This window comes from Odocoileus virginianus, unplaced genomic scaffold (assembly GCF_023699985.2).
Source record: "Odocoileus virginianus isolate 20LAN1187 ecotype Illinois unplaced genomic scaffold, Ovbor_1.2 Unplaced_Contig_27, whole genome shotgun sequence".
Taxonomy (NCBI): Eukaryota; Metazoa; Chordata; class Mammalia; order Artiodactyla; family Cervidae; genus Odocoileus; species Odocoileus virginianus.
In genome coordinates this window covers 364,781-385,093 of record NW_027224344.1, presented here as the reverse complement: position 1 = coordinate 385,093, position 20,313 = coordinate 364,781, and the positions used below count along the sequence as shown (strand labels likewise).

General features: G+C 46.4%; 1 protein-coding gene, 1 long non-coding RNA gene and 1 other non-coding gene across 7 annotated transcripts in view; 2 read left to right on the top strand and 1 right to left on the bottom strand.

The window, feature by feature from the left end:
• PTPN2 (protein tyrosine phosphatase non-receptor type 2) overlaps nt 1-3,424 on the bottom strand; it is a 63,146-nt gene extending 59,722 nt beyond the window's left edge. For all 5 annotated transcript variants that reach the window (XM_020913703.2, XM_020913704.2, XM_070464538.1 and 2 more), the window contains exon 1: nt 3,339-3,424. In XM_020913703.2, the coding sequence (XP_020769362.2) occupies nt 3,339-3,407 (69 nt within the window). In that variant the 5' untranslated portion in view covers nt 3,408-3,424. The remainder of the gene's footprint in view (nt 1-3,338) is intronic.
• Nucleotides 3,425-3,472: 48 nt separating this feature from the next.
• On the top strand, nt 3,473-5,188 carry LOC110150664 (uncharacterized). Its single transcript, XR_002317821.2, has 2 exons — nt 3,473-3,561; nt 3,774-5,188. It is a non-coding gene; the product is annotated as an uncharacterized lncRNA (long non-coding RNA).
• A 7,811-nt stretch (nt 5,189-12,999) lies between these two features.
• Nucleotides 13,000-13,106, top strand: LOC139034132 (U6 spliceosomal RNA). Its single transcript, XR_011486576.1, has one exon. It is a non-coding gene; the product is annotated as a U6 spliceosomal RNA (small nuclear RNA).
• Nucleotides 13,107-20,313: the final 7,207 nt, after the last annotated feature.

Genomic DNA, 20,313 nt, shown 5'->3' with positions numbered 1-20,313 from the left:
CAACTTGTCCAGTATGTCCAGACAAAGACCCCAAGGTGTGAAAAAGCAAGTGATTCTCAAAGAAATCAAGGAGTTTAATAGGGCAGCAAGCCCTGAGTACTTACATTAAGGCTGGCAGAACATGGAGTAGACACTGCAAGGGAACAGTTTTAGAACAAGACAGCTGTGATTTTTCCTCCACACTGGCTAACAAGGTAAGTACTAGAAGAATAGAGTTCATTTGATATTTTACCTCTAAAAATCAGCTGACTCACAAATGATAAAAACTGCTCTTACTCTGACAATATTTGAACCATGAATTTCTATTGAAGAAAAATGACCAGTCAGTTAAGAGTTCCATAAACTCTGATTAATTACCCGAATTCTTCCTGACCTACCACTTACAAGAAACATTACTCCATAACTTAACTTTTGCCATTTCCCTACAGTTTTACTCTCTTCCCCGAAAGGCTCACAAAATTCCATTCCTCTCCTCTGCCCTTCTAATGCCCCTGCTGATTCACATGGCAAACAGCAGCAAGCAGGGAAAGGCAGAAAGGGATCGTGAACATTTCTCAAAAAGCCAGAATTAACCTTAGATTATATTAATGCTACTAGCTTGTCGCTCAGACCAAATTAGACCTTTCCAGCAATCTCACTTCTGCCAGTCGCACCCGTTCACAGCAAGGCTTTCCACACTGTGCTCCTCTTCCTATCAGCCTCTGCTTCCTGAGGTTTCTGGCTCCAAATTTCATCCATTCTCTCTCTTCAACCTCCAACCTATCTCTTCAGCCTCCCCCGCTTCTTCTGGATCATGTAACCCATCAAGTCACCCTTATGTGGTAGGAGTCAGTGTTCAGCAAACATATATTAAGTGCCCACTAGATGCATAGCCTACAGGAAGCCTGATGAGGCAGTTAACACAAGCAGCTAAGAGTGAACTCCAATCCAGTCATTCACTCCCAGAAACCTCCCATGTCACAAGTTATGTTGTAAAAGCAACTGTTCAGAGAGGATAAAAAGGAGTAAGTGGCCAGAGTTTCAGACTAAAAATAATACATTCCCTTTTCTTACAGGACTTTGAATAAGGTATAATGTAAAAGTCCTAAAAGCAAGTCTAGCTCTTAGTTCTATTCAGTTTTGGGTTTTTTTTTGCTCAAGAGCAAAGCCTTTCTTTTCCTAGCCAAATTAGTATTGCCAAAAAAAGCACAACTCTTCTCAAACATTATCATCAACATACCCACTGCTGTGATCTACAAAACAGAAAGTCCACTGAAACACTTTTTCCTATTCAAACAACAGTGGTTTGCTTAATGGAAAGGCCAATGCCTGGCCTTGAAAGGGGAGGCTAAGGGTACATCCAGGGGATCCCACCCTGCCAGGGAGGGCCAGGAAACCACCCACCTCCTCAAGCAAGTGAGAATCCAGGGATGAGAAGGAGGTAGTTAGGCAAAGGTGGGAAGAAACAGGGAAGAAAAGTTGTGGGCAGGCAAAGAGAACTGTCTCTACAAAGGCCTCAAGAGGACAGACAGCACATTTCAAGGGGCAGAAGAAACCAGTGGAAAAGTGGGAAGACAGACACATGGGGAGGCAAGACCCATGGTCTCAGGAGCTGTGGCAGGGATTTCCAGGTCTCAGGAGTCATGGCAGGAGTTTCCAGTCCACATAGTGAGCAAAAGGAAACCACTGAGGTTTACAGTAGGGAAGTCATACATTCATGCTTTGTTTTAGGCACCATTCCAGCTCTGTCCCCATCTGACTTCTGTTTTCCACTCAAGTTGCTCCTTTTAAGGAACCTGTTGATCTTTGAGCCATTAACGCAATGGGCCTCTTGGATTGTGACCTTGGTGCCCCCCACAGCACATGCCTACTGACCATCAGCTCCCTCCACACCCACCACCGATTTACCCCACTCCTAAGGTCATTCCTCTCTAGCCTTTCTTTTTGCAAACTTCCCTTTCTCTACCTGTGTCCTTAAACACTGTTGTCTGTCAAGATTCTGTCCTCGGCCTTCAGCATTTCCAAACCACCTGCATGATTTGTACTGACCTAACTAAAGCTCTTGTCCTTCCCTTAGGAAAAAAAATAAAAATCAAGAGCTTTGACCAACCCACTAAAGGACTCCTAGGCAGAAGTCCATAAAGAGTTTCCTGAACTCCATGCCATTGAATACAATTTTTAGTGGATATAAATGCATTTTTCTGATGAGATGAATTATAGTTCTCATGGAATATTCAAGGGTACTTACTAATGAAAACAAAAAAAGTCAAAAGTGCTTCATCAAAATGTCCAGGTGAATGAAGCTGTAGCAAGCACCACCTCTTCTCAAACCTGGGTTCTGATAAACTGCCTGCAACCTGGGGACAGTCGTCTCTCCTAAAACAAATGTAACTAGAGAAGACACAGCTGGCAGTCTCTCACATAAAGCTTCCTACGAGAATTTGCATTTAAAACTTCATATTACTGGGAAAATCCTTACCAGTATTCTTTGCAGTTAGTACCCAATTCTAACGCACGATGACCCACGTGGATCAGGGTATTTATTACACGTCCTGCTAACGTGCTCAAGAAGAAAACGTTACATTACGAACATAATGACAAGAGGAACTGTCATCTAATTAAACGGGAAGGGGAAAAACCCGGGAGCAACTGGATTTACAGGAAAGCCCTTTTTGTCGTCTGACTGTACAGAGAACGACCTGAAGAGCCAGAACAGCATTTACCTCACACCACTCACTGTAATCCTGGGAATAACATGCAATGATTAGCAGGAGGGAGCGGACAACTAGATCATGTTAAGACATAAAACGAAGTTCTACTCGCACAGGAAAGGTCCGTGGTTGAGTCGGGAGACCGTCCCAGGGCACGTCTCCCGAGACCAGAAATCACGCCAGGCGCCCGCGTTGGCATAGCCGCCTCACGACGTGCGGAGATCCGACCCCGCCGGCCCGGCCCGGGGTCGCGGCAGCCCCTCGGCGCCTCCCTCGACTCACCGAGCTCCTTCCGGAAAGCTCTGAGGGGGCGACCGCGCGCCAAGGGCGCCCAGGCAGCCGCGAGCCGGCCGCCTAGCCACGGTCCCGCGACCCTCCCAAGACCCCCGACCCTCAGCCGCCCCCTGCCCGGTCCCGGCCACGCCCACACCCGCCACCAGCACCGCCCCTTGGAGCCCACTGCGCCTGCGCGCACGCGGCCTCCCCACCACCCCCCCCAACCCGAGCGCCGAAGCGCAGCGGCCCCGGGCGGCGCACGCGCGCCGCCACTTCCGCCCCAACGGGAGGCGGGGGAGGTGGCGGGCGGCTGCGGGCGCGAGCCCGGTACTCTGAGGGGGACGGCGGCGGCTCTGCGAGCCCGCCACTCACCAGGTACAGCTGCTGCCAGCGATTCTGAGCGTCTAACTCCTCAAACTCCCGTTCGATAGCAGCCGACATGGCGGCGGGAGCGAGCTGTCGCGAGGGAGCCTGCGCCGGCGGAGAGGCTCAGGCCCCGCACGATCCGGGCAGCGCGCAACCGCTGCCGCGCATGCGCGCTCCACGCCTGCCCCGCCCCGCCTCCACGCCGACCCGGCCGCGGGGAAAGTACCTGGTGCGTGACGTCAGCGCGCCGTCTGCGCTGCGCGGGGCGGGGCGCCGCGGGAGGCGTGGTCCAGGCGGTGTCCAGGTGGAGGGGGCGGGGCCGGGCGGAGCGGGGAGGCTGGGCTTCAGGGAGAGTTGCCCGTTGAGCGCCTTGGGGTTTGAATTTTATTTTGAACATCATCTAGGTCAGTTTAGCGGCATGTGCCCCACTTTCTTCTCTAGGATAATGTAAACCGGGACTGATGCCTGCGCCTGGCCGCCCGCGGGTTTTGTGCCAAATAAACCGCTGTTGCACTAGCAGAGACAACGTCCTGGAGATTGGAGACGACAGCTTGCTAAGTAAACGTTATACAGCTTAAAATTTAGTGTTACCTTTGTTGTTCAGTCGCTCAGTCGTCTCCGGCTTCTTGCGACCCATGGACTGCAGAACGCCAGGCTTCCCTGTTCTTCCCCATATCCCAGAGTTTTCTAAAACTCAGTCCATCGAGTCAGTGATGCCATCCAACCATCTCATCCTCTGTCCTCTTCTGGCTTGCTTCAATCTCTCCCAGTGTCAGGGTCTTTTCCAATGAGTTGGCTCTTCTCATCAGGTGGCCAAAGTATTGGAGCTTCAGCATCAGTCCTTCCAATGAATATTCAGGGTTGATTTCCTTTAGGATTGACTTGTTTGATCTTCTTGCAGTCCAAGGGACTCTCAAGAGTCTTCTCCAGCACCACAGTTCGAAGGCATCAGTTCTTCAGCGCTCAGCCTTTTTTATTGTTCAGCTCTCACATCAGTACATGACTACTGGAAAAACCGTAGCTTTGACTATACAGATTTTTGTTACCTGTAAAAAGAACAAATCATCTGATAACAAACAAACATGCTGATTATGGAAATCATCTCCCTTTACAGTAAGATAATTCATTATAGGGAAACTTGTGTTCTTAGAATATCTTATCATCTTCAATAGAAATGTGATGTGTTAGAAAAATTTAGCTGTGCTGTCCAACACTGAAATTTAAACTTTAATTAAAATTAAATGAAATAGCAAAGATTCTCTTCTTGACCAAACTCTACTCAAGAGTCTCTGAGCTCTTTTTCAGCTAGGTCTTGAGTTTTGGACTTTCCTGTTTCTCTCTGCATTGGCAAATTTTTGCAAGAATCCTGCTGAGTCAGTTAGCCAGAAGCCCCCATTCTCAGTATCTGATCACTCTTGTTATTTAATCAGGTTCCTCATCTTTGCATCCGCTGAGTGACATCTGATCTCCCAGCCCTGCCTTTACCTAGAATCCTATTAGATCGGCTCACCCAGAACCCCCTGTGCTGCCTCTGTTAAAAACAGGACTACAGGCCCAAAAGGAAGTTGATGGAAAGCCCCATGTCACCAATCTAGATTTGATGATAGTTTTAGCTTTCCCAGAAATGGGATTTAAAGGAGTAAATCAAGATTCACTAATCACCACTAGGCAGGTGATCTGCTAGATAGACTTCCCTCGACCTTGTAGTAACCAGTTGCTTCTCTGCCTGGAATAACTCCCTTGTTCCAGCTCCCTTCTGCCTGTAAGTCATTTATTTTGGGTAGCTCCTTGGAGCTTCTGTGCATCTGCCCAATACATGAATCATTTAATAAAGCCAATAAAATCTTTAAATTTTACTCAGTTGAATTTTGTTTTTTAACACCTCTTAGTAATTTTCCATCTACTGACACCCCGCTTGACTATAAATTCCCAGTTCCTATTCAGAATTTGGAGTTGAACCCCATCCCTCCCCCACTACAAGACCCATTGCAGTGGCCCCTATACCTGTCACAGTAGTCCCCCCACACACAGCTGGAATAAAGTCTTCCTTTTACCTCATCATCTTCTACAAGTGACAGGCATACATTTTTTCTCTAGCAGAAATTGAGAATTCAGTTTCTCAGTTGAATTAGCCACATTTCAAATCTCAGTAGCCACACAGGCTAGTGGCTAGAGGATTGCAGAGCACACAAACCATCGAAATTCTGTGGAACAGAGCTACCTGAGAGGTTTGAAATACTTCATTATTTTAAAGCGTCCTTGACGTTGACATTTAGTCGCTCAGTCCTGTCTTTGAAACCCCATGGACTGTAGCCCTCCAGGCTCCTCTGTTCACGGAGATTCTCCAGGCTAGAATGCTGGAGTGGGTTGCCATGCTCTCCTCCAGGGGATTTTCAGGAGTCCAGGAGCCTGACTTGTCTGGTGAAGTGACTTGAGGGTCCACAGATGTTAAAGAATGCTGAAGCAACCTGGTGGCTCAGTGGTAAAGAACTACCTGAAAGGTCTAAAATACTTGGGTACTTTAAAGTGTCCTTACACAAGTAAGATAATGAAAACACTGGTCAGAGAAAACCAGCAAGCTGTTGGACCAAGAAGAAACTGTAACACAGAACATTAAGCAGCCAATAAGCCCTTACAGAATATAACTGAGGAATATATACACTCTCCCTCCAGAAATGCCCCACAATGTAAGTGTCCTGGTTTCTGAAGTTCCATCCTTCAAATTGACTAAATTAAAGGCATAATATCTCCTGGATTCCCCATGGCTTTTGGGGTCAAACGGCTCATCAAATCTTGACCTCACAGCAGCAGTTCTCGTCACCAGATCCACATGGTCCCTCAGGAACTCCGGCAAACACTGGCTGGGGGCGCAGTGCTTGCCCTCTGTGGGTCTGCCCTCATTTGCTGCGTGCAGCTAGGATTCTAAGGCAGCAAGCAGTTCTCACACCAGCAGCATCTGCCTCAACGGTGAGCAACAAAATGAACAAAGATGAGCTACATTCCCTACATGGTTCCATCTACCTCATTCCATGGAGGAGACAGCTTGCCCTGGACCCTCAGCCTCCCTAGAGAGGCTCAGCGTGGCCTCCACTGCCTGCTGGTTCTAATGGCATCTTCAGTGGTGAGACACATGGCGGGTGCAGAGGGCAGAGGAGGAAGTGAGCAGAGAGGGAAGCACAGTGGTGGGACAATTACTGCTTAGGAGACAATTAGGAGGCATTTTTATGACCACCCAAATTTGAGAAGAAGGAGCAATGTCTACAAAGGATTTCAGGGAATGTTTCTGGGGTCTATCCTGTGAAAACTCCTGGAAGAAAACTTGAAGAAAACTGATAAGAAAGATGTAAAGTATTTTTCAAAGCTTATGCAGTTGGATTTTCATTTCTTTTGAATGAAACTTCTTGTAGACAGGAGTCCAGGAGCCTGACTTGTATAGTGAAGTGGCTTGAGGGTCTACAGATGTTAAATAATTTTAAAGCAGCCTGGTGGCTCAGTGGTGAAGAACCCACCTGCAGTGCAGAAGACACAAGTTCAATCCCTGGATCAGAAGATCCTCTGGAGAAGGAAACAGCAACCCACTCCAATATTCTTGCCTGGAAAATTACATGGACAGAGGAGCCTGGCAGGCTACAGTCCAAAGGGCCACAAAAGAGTCAGACACAACTTACTGATTAAACAAAAACCATCTGGTAAAGCTTTTCAAACTCAGTCAAATCTGGATTCAAGACCTTATTTTTGGGCTTCCTTGGTGGCTCAGTGGTAAAGAATCTGCCTGCCAATGCAGAAGACATGGGTTTGATCCCTAATCCAGGAAGATCCCACACGAACAACTAAAACCGTGCCACAGAACCCTTGATCTTGTGCTCTAGAGTTCCTTATTAGACCAGGAGCTGCAACTACTGAGGCTGTGCGCCTAGAGCCCATGCTCCACAAGAGAAGCCAGCACAAGGAGAAGCGCTTGCACCACAACTAGAGAAAAGCCTGCACAGCAACAAAGACCCAGCACAGCCAAAAATAAGTAAATAAATGAAAAGACCTTAGTGTTGAGACCTGGTTTTCTACCTACTTTCTGTCTCCTGTCTCCCATTCCCTGAAGCCAGAAACCTGGACTCAGGTAGACATGGACTTTGTAGACATTGCTCCTTCTTCTCAAATTTCAGTGGTCATAAAAATACCTCCTAATTGTCTCCTAAGCAGTAATTGTCCCACCACCATGCTTCCCATCACCCTCACTGTCTCCCCATCCTTTCTCTTCTGTGTCTAACAGTTCACCTGCTTCTGTTGATTCTTCCTTAAGGAACCTCTCTGCACTCCAGTCTGTCCCCACTGCCACTGCCTTAGTTCAGGTTTCATCATCTTCCTGCCTTGTCTCTTGTCCCATCCAATTGTGGGATGTTCTATTTGGGAATCCCAAGTTCAGCATGGTACCTGGTACATGGTAGATGAAAAATAAATGTGACTAAATGGATCTTTGTTGGACATTTAGCTTGTTCCAGATTTTCCCATCATATGAAAACGCTGCAATATCCTTTTTGGATACAACTCCTCCCTCTTTTTTAAGGCATATTTCTGTTGGGTAAATACTCGGAATTATTGGGTAGAAAGGAATGACTCTTACTCCATTCGATTTTCCCAAAAGCGAGCCCTGGGAGGGAGATTTGAGTGCAAGTATGTTCCACAGTGGGTGACACCAGGAACCCTGGTGAAGGACACTGGAAGGGAGGCAGGAACAGGAAGCAAGGAAGGAAGCAGTGAAAGGTTTGTTGACAGCCCGCCACCACTGTAGGCATCCGGGCCTGGTCCCACTGGAGAACTCTGAGAGTTCCAGAACTACTGCTGAGTTATCCAGACTGAAGGGTGAGGAGGTTAGGGTGTTAACTGCCAACTCCCCATGTGTCATGAGCTGAAGAAGCTTCTAGAGGTTCTCATCGGAGTGCATGTGGCCCTGCTGTGGACTACATAGGCATCTGCTTCCCCCCACATCTGTATGTTGAGATGGAGGTTGGTCCTTTGGGAGATGATTCATCATGATGGTGAAGCCTCATTAGAAGAACCCCCAGCAGGTTCTGCTGCTGTCTTTCTTCACATGGGGGGGGGGTGCGGCAAGAAGACAAAAGATGCACAACTATGCGCCAGGATGCTGGTTCTCATCAGACACTACATCTGCTGGCATTTGATCTTGAACTTCTCAGCTTCTAGAACTGTGAGAAATAAACATTTGGGCTACGCTGTCTATGGGATTTTGGTTCCGGCAGCCCAAATGGATGGTTCCCAAATAGCATCTGAGAGTCCAGGTTCTTTGGGACCTCTCTATCATGCCCCGTGGAGTGCTAAGTGTCTTGCTAGACTCACCTGAAGAGCTGTTCCACGATGATGCTTCTACTTCGCCAGATTCCCCACCACCACCACGCCTTACCTCCTGACCGCTCTCAGTGCTGCTTTAGTTGAGAAAACAGGTCACACTCCAGGAAGAAAGCTTATACAATCAAAAGACTCGTAGGGCTTGGCTCACAGGCACTGAATGGAAGGAGAGGAAATGGGCAGTTGTAAATCTTAAGGTGTTGAGTAGAGAAGGACAGACCTTTGAGGATGAGGCGAGGAGAATGTATCAATACAGAAATGCACTCTGCTGACAGGGGAGTCCTGGCAGGGGCACCTGCATCCCTCTTCGTTTGCTGCCAGGAGAATTGCCTGAAGGGCAGACAGGACTATGATCCACAGTGAATGGGATGAGGTTTGAACTTCCTTGCAAAGCATTGGAAAAGCTCACGGACTTCAGAATGGAACCCTCTGTGCAAGCGGAGACCCCACTGCCTGGCCCTGCTCCTTTGGAGAACTCAGTGGACGTTCCCTTCATAAAGCACAAGGATGCGCATGGCATCTCTGAGAGATGGGCGAGACACATCCTGTGTGGGCCAGAGCTGACCAGAAGAAGGTGCTGGAGATGGGGATGGTGGGGTCCTGGAAGAGCATGGGCTGGGGGGATGCAGGGGCAGCAGCACTAGAGGAAGTTCCTCCACCTTTGAAGTCATGTGCTGATGACCAATAGATCCAGGTGCTCCACTCTGGGGTGAGAAAGATGGCAGCTGACCAAGTAGGGTCCAAGTGTTGGAAGGCTGAAGTTTGAAATGAGTCATGGCAATGGAAAATCGCAGTCTCTCATTCACCGTCCAAAGTCAAATCAGTTCACAGAAGTGAAAGCTCACTGACTGAAGGGAAGGTGCCAGTTTCCTTTGATGAAGGATGCTGCAACCCCACTACAGGGTAGGTAACGATGACCCAGGGAAATGGGTAGAGAATCTGGGTTGATCTGAAACAGTGTTATGTTCCTGCAGTAAGAGCTGGACTTATGAAGGCAGGTGACAAGTGGAGTTCTGGTCCAAGAACACCCTACAGCGCTGCCAGGTCCTTGGCCTGCCCATGGTTATTTCCCAGCTCCCATATGCATAGTTGGGATTTTACATAGTAGTTGGCAGAACCCTTATAAGGATTTCCTGATGTGAAGAATAAAAGCCACAGGGAGAAGTCTCTGAAACTGCCCCAACCCATCAAGAAAGAAGTTAGGAGCAATCCTAGGAGGAGCTGTGGAGAGTAGCACCATCAGAAAGGACATCAGGATAGAGGGTGGTGGTCTTCCTCAAAAACCAGCAGGATATTGGCAGGGAAAGCTGGACAAGTGTAAACTGAACTTAGTTAGGGACCCAGCCATACGCATCTCACCCAACACAGTGAGCACTGAGCAATGGATGGATTCCAGCGCTTGTTACCTGGCTGTTCACCTGCACCTGGGCCAAGAAAGGGGTTGGAAGTGAGCTCTCACTGTGCTTCCCAGGCTCTTGCCTTCCCATCACAGTACAGCCCTCTGGGATCTCGATCTTCACGGCCCCCATACTCGCTTGCTGTCTGAGCTGCTCATCCAAGTGAATCAGAGAACCTCTGATTCTCTCTGTGGGTCCTCCTTCTCTGACTTCAGGATGTAGGAATACTTGCATATATATTTTTTCTTGGGCCCTAACTGAAATTAAGACTTCTGTATCACTTTTTAAATTTTTATTTACTTATTTATTTATTTTGGGTGTGCTGGGTGTTTGCTGCTGCTCAGGATTTTCTCTAATTGTGGTTAGCGGAGGCTACTCTCTAGTTGTGGTGCTTGGGCTTCTCATTGCTGTGGTTTCTCTTGTGGAGCACGGGCTCTAGGGCTCTCAGGCTTCAAGAGTTTTGGCTCCCAGGCTCCAGAGCACAAACTCAAGTTGTGGTGCACAGACTTAGTTGTTCTTCGGCATGAGGGATCTCCCCAGACCAGGGATGGAACTGGAGTCCCCTGCATCACAAGGCAGATTCTTTGCCACTGAGCCACAAGGGAAGCCTTGTATCACTTTTTAAATTGGTAATATTTTACTTTTAAAACTTAGGTTGAGTAAAATATGACACAATATATTTATATTTATTCATTCCAGGTGATAGGTACAGGGGTATTTGTCTCATTGGTCTGGGGTTTTTTTGTTATCTTTTTTACTGTGGTAAAGTAGACCCGACACGACCCCTCCTCCCTTCATTCCACTAAGCAGGCATCTCTGTAGTGGAGGGCAGGTAGGACACCTGTCCTTCTGCTGACGCCAGAAGGAACGTTTTTATCATCAAATTGCCTTATGCTGAGTCTCGTGGAAACAAAGTAAACCCCCTTAATTTAAACTGAGAAATAGAACGGCTGACCTTCAGTTTCATTTTCACAGTTCTGTCAACTTAAAAAAAAAAAAAAAGAGTGTATAACGTGAAAGTTGTGAATTAAGTTTTATTTGGGGCAAAATGAAGACTGCAGCCCAGGAGATAGCCCCTCACAGTAGCTCTGAGAAACTACTCCAAAGAAGCAGGGGGAAGGTCAGTATAGATGTGATTTTGATGAAGGGGGAATACATGCAATCAAGCACATATTTTTCCAGAAGGTTTCTACTAGTCTCGTGAAGCCTTTGCTAGTCGCAAGGAACAGTTGTCACCATGAAGGATTTTAGTGCTTTTCTAAATATGAGGAGATACAAGAATTGGACTCATAAAGTCAGCTCTTCAAAAATCTATCTGAAGACCTGTCCTGCCAGTTTTTCCCTGAGCACAGAGTGCCTCATTTCTGCTCTCCACCCTGAACTCCTTTCAGGGGGTGTTGAAGGTCAGCAGCTGCAGCAGCACATGATTTAATCCTTGTAGAGGTAGATGGCAAGTGCCAATTTGCGGTTGAGAGCTCCATTGAAATGTCCCACTACAATTTATTGAACCAGTCCTCTATTATTAGGCATTCAGATTGTTTCCAGCTTTTCACTATTGCAAACTAGCAGTAAAACAATGCGTGTTACCACAGAGATGTGGTCCTAATTCCCTTCCCTCTGTGACTGAAGTCCAGAAACCTGAAAATACAAACAGGCCATGAAAATCCAGGACCTGTGGCACCCTAGACAAATGGACACAACTTGTCTGAAAACAAATGTATGCACAGCTTGCTTTAGGAATATATCACAAAATTCACAGGCCTGTGTGATGTAAATGGATGTATTGATAAAGATTTGGAATAGTGGCCAGAGAAGAGATGCAGTGCGTACCTGTTCACCATCCATTAGTGCACATGAAGGTTCTCTGTGGCCACCCGACTCCCATTTGAGAGAGAGCACCCTTGTGGTGGGGGCTTCCCTGATAGCTCAGTTGGTAAAGAATCCACCTGCAATGCAGGAGACCCCGGTTTGATTCCTGGGTCGGGAAGATCCGCTGGAGAAGGGATAGGCTACCCACTCCAGTATTCTTGGACTTCCCTTGTGGATTAGCTAGTAAAGAATCTGTGTGCAATGTGGGAGTCCTGGGTTTGATCCCTGGGTTGGGAAGATCCCCTAGAGAAGGGAAAAACTACCCACTCCAGTATTCCAGCCTGGAGAATTCCACGGACTCTACATAGTCCATGGAGTCACAAAGAGTTGGACACAACTGAATGACTTTCACTAATCCTCGTGGTGACCATGCGCAGTGCCAGGGGCCTGTCCATGCTTCCAGGTGGGGTCTGCTCAGGGGGGCCTGCACCCTGGCTTCCGTGGAGCCCCTGCACTCTGCTGATGTTCACCCCCCTACACATTCCGAGCAGGTTCTCCAGGGTGCACAGGAGGATTCAGGTGAAGCTTCATCTTCTAGGGGTGAAGACACTCTTTGGAATCTTACGCCACAAAGCTGGACAACCACCAGCCCTATCTTTTCTTGTTCTCTAAGCTATAATCGTGGCCCTCTCAGAATGGGATCTGCTTCACGGTGGACCCCACCTTGGCCTCCCCACCAGCTGGTATGTGTGTGTGTGGGGGGTGGTGCGTGATGTGGAGAAGCTCCTGCTGAAGGACTTGAAACTGATCAGGTAAAGCGAGAATCCTCACGGTGAGTGGAGGAGAGAGGCTGGTAGTCAGCGGAGGTCACATCAGGGCTGGGGAGCAGAGGCCTCCAGAGGAGCATGGAGCCTGAAGTGGGGCGGAGGCCACCACTTTGGGGGTCAGCCCTCTGCCCTCAGGGCTGTGACCAAAGTAGCATTCATCCCAGATGGGCCACGTAGGGCCACACATATGGACTGAGGTGATGCGGAGTCATGCAGACCCGTGTTGGCACTGCTGTGGACCCCAGCCCTCCAGCCTCCTTGGAGAAGTTCTGTGTGCTCGCTTCGGCAGCACATATACTAAAATTGGAATGATACAGAGAAGATTAGCATGGCCCCTGTGCAAGGATGACACGCAAATTCGTGAAGCGTTCCATATTTTTACAAAAATAAACTCAAAATGGATCAAAGATCTAAATGTAAGACCGAAACTATAAAACTCCTAGAGGAGAACATAAAGAAGTGCTGTGCTAGCAGAAGAGGGGCTGTGATCCCCGACCCCCAACCACCCCGCCCCCCATCACCAACCCTCAGACAAAGTCCTGTCCTGGGTCCCTTGCTCCTTCCCAACACTCCCCACCCCAGGGCCAGTAAGTCAGAGTGTACCCTGAAGGACAGGGCCGGGCTGCGTGGAGGGCGGCTACCCAGGTGGCCCAGCCTCAGGGGGAGGCAGAAGATGTTGGGAAGGGCAGGATGCAGGGAGCTTTTGGCCCCAGATCCCGGATCCAAAGGCAGAGTCCAGACAACCACCCACAGCAAAAGCTGGTGATGCCTTTTTTTTTTTTTTTTGGTGATGCCTTCTGCAGTATATTCACTGAGAGTGAGCCATTATATTTACTGCCACTGTCAGTGGTGAATTTAATACCAGCTGAGCAAACATGGGAAGTTTCACACTCTCCAGTCAGAGGCACTAGATTGACCAGATTGTTGGAAAATGCACAGAAATGGCTTATGATGGAAGGGAGGCGAGTGTGGGGGACACATAATTCTCACCTACTAAAGATAACTTTTCATGTTGATTTTTTTTTTTTTTTAGTAATCTTCTTTTAGCCAGGGATCTGTTTCATAAGCTACGGATGACTTACTCTCTTTAGCTAGGCTTTCAGACTAACTTTCGTCAGTGTCGTTGCAAGGAAGGGTAATGTTTTCACAGAGCCTGCCAAAACAGATAAGAATGACTTAAAATAAAAAAACAAAAAACCAGGGTTCCCAGAAACAAATAATGACCTTTTTCAAGCAAAGATTCAGAATCCGAATTTGTGAAAAATGCTGTCTCAATGCTTTCTATAATATTCTGGGGATTGTTTTAAAGAAAAAATAATGGTTTAATTAACAAAAATATGTAGTTTAAAAGACTGAGGGTTTATAAATTTTTTAACTGATTTTTAATCTTTTATGGGCTGGTAAGAACTTTTCCTTATAGTGTGAGAGAGAATGATAATTGTTTCTTTGTTGCATAGATTTCAAACTGGGTGAAAGTTTTTGTCTTTAATCATCCTGCATCCTTCAGCATGTAGCATTAGTTTTGAAATGAAAACTTTACATAAGCAGTTCTGCCTGTCTGATTCTCTTCCAGGGAAGAAAGAAAAGAAGAAAGGGAGGGAGATAGGAAGGAGAAAAAAGGAGGAAGTGGGAGGAAAGAGAGAGAGAAAGGGAGGAAGGGAGAGAGAAAGAGAGGGAAGATAGAAGCTTCTGGGTTCACAGTTAATGGGCTGTCCATCTAATGACGTCCATTTGTGCCTATGTTTGAAGGTCATAACCGGAGGACGGTCCCTGCCCCAGAGTACTCAGCAGTGCCCCTTGCAAAGCCTGCCTGTTGTATTCCTCTCTGGTCTACTGGACTAGGTTGTTTGGGGGCAGGGGCTGATGAGAATCATTTTGGAAAACTGACTTCTCTCATTCAGACATAGCTTTTCCGGAGCAGAGTATTTTCAGAACACTTACTGGCAGCACAACATAGATGACATCACAGAAGTAATTCCCGCACTGCTGAGCTGCTCAATTCCCCAGTTAAACACTGCTCTGATGTCACCCTCATCCCGGCAGGAGGGCTGCTAACGTCGTATGCACTCAAAAAGCCTTCTCACAACCCCAAGAAGGCTGCTGCGGACTAATATTAATTCCAAATAGCAAGTAATTCTCTTTCCTAGTCAATACTTTCTTTTAAGTATATGGATTTAAACACACTTAAGCTGTTGTGGAGATTTTAAATTTTGAACCAAAGTTTAAAAATTTCAAGTGATTGAGCCTGATCCTTGAACTATACCAGCATCAGAGTCAGGGATATGAAAAGATGAGAGGCTGTGGTTTCTGCATGCCTGCTACATCTTTGTCCCAGGCAGTATGTTGGGAAGAATCAAGACTATTGGCATTATTTGTCATTGATTGTTCAGTTGCCAGTTGTGTCTGACTCTGTGACCCCTGGGGACTGCAGCACTCCAGGCTTCCCTGTCCTTCACTATCTCCCTGAGTTTGCTCAAACTCATGTCCATTGAGTCATGATGCCATTCAACCATCTCATCCTCTGTCATCCCCTTCTCCTCCTGCCTTCAATCTTTCCCAGCATCAGGGTCTTTCCCAATGAGTCAGTTCTTTGCATCAGGTGGCCAAAGTATTGGAGCTTCAGCTTCAGCATCAGTTCTTCCGATGAATACTCAGAGTTGGCATTATACAGAAATACGTGTTCTCTGTTCACAGAAAGATGTCTGTGAAAAACGTGTAATCCTCTTAGGTTCCTGGCCAGAATCTGGACATCTGCAGGATGTTGAAACATTGGTTGTGTGATGACCCACCCACCCCTTGAGGTCTGTTATTCTGAGAACTCATCACTCCACCAAAGCAGAGAAGGATTTCTGCTCCTGCGAAGGAGGGAGCTGAGCGGCCAAGGAAGGCCTCGAGCCCTAGAAGTCTGGCTCCTGTCTGCTCTCTGCCCCCAGAGATGGTGGGGCCGTGAGGGCTATGTGGTCAGCAGGTTGAAGAAGACAGGCCCCGGATCAGTTAACCAACCCCAGCAAGTGTTACAGGCACGTCCCTGTGAATCATAAGGCAGAGGCACCCTGGCTGGGATCCCTGGGGACTGTTTTCAGAGCCACAAACCCCAGACTTGACCACACTGTCTGCCAAGGGAACCAGGCCACCAGCTCAGTAAAGCCAGCCAGATATTCCTTCTCAAAAAATAAGACTTTGTGGCTGGAGACCAAGCCAGTCAGCAGAGGATAACCTGCAGCTCTAAGACCCTGGGGAGATGCAGCCAGACGAGGACAGAAGCTCAGCGCATCAAGGAGAAATGTGGTCTGGAGAGAGAAGCGGGTCCACACAAAGGTCGTGGAAACTGAAGACCTCCTGTCCCCAGAAACAGAGATAGGCAGCCTTTCTGATAGCTTGGAACCCCCACTGTGGCCCAGCTGAGTTCTTTCCAATCCTTAGTCATCAGGAACTTGGGGCGTTTGTATCACCTGGTTACACCCCTTTAGAGCAACTAAAAGCTTCCTGAGATGCCACTAAATATTCAGCTAGGTGGTAAAGGCTGCAACTTGTTTCATTTTATGAACTAAACCAAGCATAGCTTAGTGACTGAACAACAACAACAATAGTCAAAGCTATGGCTTTTCCAGTAGTCCTGTATGGATGTGAGAGTTGGATCATCAAGAAGGCTGAGGGCCAAAGAATTGATGCTTTCAAACTGTGGTGCTGGAGAAGACTCTTGAGAGTCCCTTGGACAGCAAGGAGATCAAACCAGTCAATCCTAAAGGAAATCAACTCTGAATATTCATTAGAAGGACTGATGCTGAAGCTGAAGCTCTAATACTTTGGCCACCTGATGCGAAGAACTGACTCATTGGAAAAGACCCTGATGCTGGGAAAGATTGAAGGCAGGAGGAGAAGGGACAACAGAGGATGAGATGGTTGGATGGTATCATCCAATTCAATGGACATGAATCTGAGCAAACTCTGGGAAATAGTGAAGGACAGGGAAGCCTGGTGTGCTGGAGTCCATGGGGTTGCAAGGAGTTGAACAGGACTTAGTGACTGAACAACAAAAACAAGCATGGCTTATTTATAAATCCCCCATTGTTTCCAATATTTGGCATTATAAGCATCCTTGTAGTCATGTCTCTGAATGCATCCACAGTTTTTTTCTAGAGCTGAATTCCGAGAAATGGAATTGCTAGGCTGTGTGGATATTTTAATCTGTATTGCTTATTGTCTTCAATTAACTTATACTTGGAGGAGCAGTATTTGACAGCCCCTGTTTAAACCTGTCCTCCAAAAACTTAGTTGTCAGTCTTCTTATTTTTATTGTCCATGACAGTATGTTAGGTTGAAAACAAGACCTTCATTTTAATTTTTCTTTTTTTTTCATTTTATTGATTAAACTTTTTATTGATGGGCACTTATAATATTTGTGTGTTTGTATGCGAGCATGCGTGTGTACATGTCTTAAGCTCATGACCTTTGCTTATTTTCCTTTGCTGTGGTCAAAATTTTCTTATTGATTTGTAAGAGATTTTCAAGTTAACCCATTATCTGTCACATAGCTTAACTATTTTTCTGATTTATTGTTTAATTTTAAAATTTTGTTTATGTTTTTTGACACAGAGTTTTGCAGTGTTTTCCCTTATTCTATTTGAAATTAGGAAAATAATAAACTGAAAGTGAAGGGCTCAGTTGTGTCTGACTCTTTGTGACCTCATGGACTGTAGCCTGCCAGGCTCCTCCGTCCATGGGATTTTCCAGGCAAGAGTACTGGAGTGGGTTGCCATTTCCTTCTCCAGAGGATCTTCCCAACCCAGGGATCGAACCCGGGTCTCCCGCATTGTAGGCAGATGCTTTACTGTCTGAGCCACCAGGGAAGTAATAATATCTGATCATTAAAAAAACCAACAACAAATATATGTAAAGTAAGAATGTGAAAATCCTCCCCCCCACACACTGTTTACCCCATCATATCCCAATCCTACTCTGAAGGGTGGGTCTATGTTGAGGCCCCCCTTTTATCTCTGTCAACAGTTAACCCCTTGATGATTCAGACACTGTTTACACTGCTAACATACAAACTTCTGTCTCCTGGAACTGCCCTCTGAACTCACCTCTGATACCCAACAGCCTGGTTGACACCTCCACTCAGATAACCTGAAGGCATCTTAAACCTACTGTGTCTGTGACAGGTACAATGGCCTGGGCTACCTGTGATGTAACTTGAACTTCACGGTCTGCTGGGAAAGTCTTGATGCAGACAGTGCATCAGCAGAAGTTCCAGGAGTCATGTGCCTGCTCTGAGCTCTGTGCTGGGGTGAGGCCTGCTCCCCCTTACGCTGGATTGAGACAGTTGTCAGAGTACCAGCCTCACCTCTTCGAACCACAGTGTCCAGAGGAAGAAGTGACATGCATTTCTCTCAGGGAAGAATATACTTTGTTCTCTTAAGTCCCCACAGTACTTGTCCCCTAACCCATTCCTAAACCTGCCCTCTGGCATGGAACGCCCTGCACTGATTGCCTCAGGCCAGGTTTCCCAAATTAGCCATTAACCAGGAGAGAAGAACTGACCCTTAGCGCCATTCGGCCAGCTCTGGAGAAGAAGGTGAAGCCAGCTTTTCCTGAATCACTTGGAGTAGAGGAAAGTCTGGTAAATACAGACACAAGGAAGAATTTAGGCCGGGTGAAACGGATGCAGACTAGGAAGTCATCAGTGTCCAAGGAGAAGTGTTTTACCTTCCTCCCCCCACTGTGTCTTCTCTTAGTTCTCCTAGCCTTAGCAAACAGCAGGGCCATTGTTGTTGTTGTTCAGTCACTAAATTGTGTCCAACTCTTTGCAACCCCATGGACTGCAGGATGCTTCCCTGTCCTATACCATCTCCCAGAGTTTGTTCAAACTCGTGTTCATTGAATCAGTAATGCCATCCAATCATTTCTTCTTATGGCATGCCCATAACCACAGTCATGAAACCCAGAAGTCATACTTGAATCTTCCAGTCACCCACCCCTCTTGATGTATTATTTATGTCCTTAAGCAGTAAATTGACTTTGAAGAAATTAAGAAAAGAAAATTATATGTATTTTACATTTATCCATTTTTTTACCTTTTTCTGACACTTTGGATCTTTGTTTAGATCCAGATTTCCTTCTGGTATAATTTCCCTCAGTTTTTGTTTCACTGAAAAGATCATTATTTTACCACCTTTGTTTTTTGAAGGATGTTCTTATAGTGATAGCAAATTCTAAGCTGACTTTCTCTGCCCAGCCCCCACCTCAAAAATGTCATTTCATTGCCTTTTGGTTTAAATTATTTCTAATGACAAATCAGCTGTCATTCTTATTATTTTTTCATGTAATCTTTTTTTTCTCTGCCTCTACTTAAGATTTTCTCTTTATCTTTCACTTTCAGCAATTGAACTATGATATGCCAGGGTGTAGTTTTATTTATATTTTTCTGTTTGTGCATACTAAGTGCTAAGTTTCTTCAGTCCTGTCCAACTCTTTGTGGTCTTCTCAGAATCTGATATGTAAGGGAGTTGGACTACAGTTTTAAGTATTTTTTACCTACCTCTGGATTCCATTGCATCAAGATTCTAGAATCCACAATCTTAAGTGGATTAAACCAACCACAAAAAAGAAAATACTATATGACTTCACTGGGAAACATATAGTCAAAATCATAAAAACAGAAAGTATATCAGTGGTGGGGCTTCCCATGTGGCTCAGCTGGTAAAGAATCCAGCTGCAGTGCAGGAGACCTGGGTTAGATCCCTGGGTTGGGAAGATCCCCTGGAGAGGGAAAGGATACCCACTCCAGTCTTGACCTGGAGAATTCCATGGACTGTACAGTCCATGGGGCCGAAAGGAGTCGGACATGATTGAGCGACTTTCACTATAACAGTGGTTGCCAGAAGCTGAAGCGAGAGGAGATGAAGAATTAATGCTTAATAGATATAGAGTTTCAGATTTACAAGGTAAAAGTCTAATGGGACTGGGTGGTACTGCTGGCTGCACAGTCTGTGAATATCACTGAACTACATGCTTAAACATGGTTAAGTTGGTGAACTTTGTTATGTGTATTTTAACACAATACAAAAATTAGCATTAAATTTTTAAAAAAAGAATTAGAGTCTACCAGTCACGTAAGTTATTTGACTTTATACAGACACACAGGAAAGGTTGATCTTACTGAATTCAGGCAGGTTGTTCTGTGTGGATAGAAAGCCTGAGTGTAGAGGCTTTCCTTGCGACTCAGTAATAAAGAATCTGCCTGAAAATTCAGGGGACAGGGGTTCAATTCCTGATCCAGGAAAATCCCACATGCCGAGGAGAAACTAAACTTGCGTGCCACAACTACTGAGCCTGTGCTCTAGAATCCAGGAACCACAACTGCTGAAGCCAGAGCAACCTAGACCCTGTACTCTGCAACAAGAGAAGCCACTGTAATGAGAAGCCTGAGCACCCCAGCTAGAGAGTAGTCCCTGCTAACCACAACTACAGAAAAGCCCACACAGCAACAAAAACACAGCATATTCATAAATAAGTAAGTAAAATTATATGTATAAGAAAGCCTGAGTGCAGCCAATGGTATTTCCAATCCACCTCTGTTGAGAA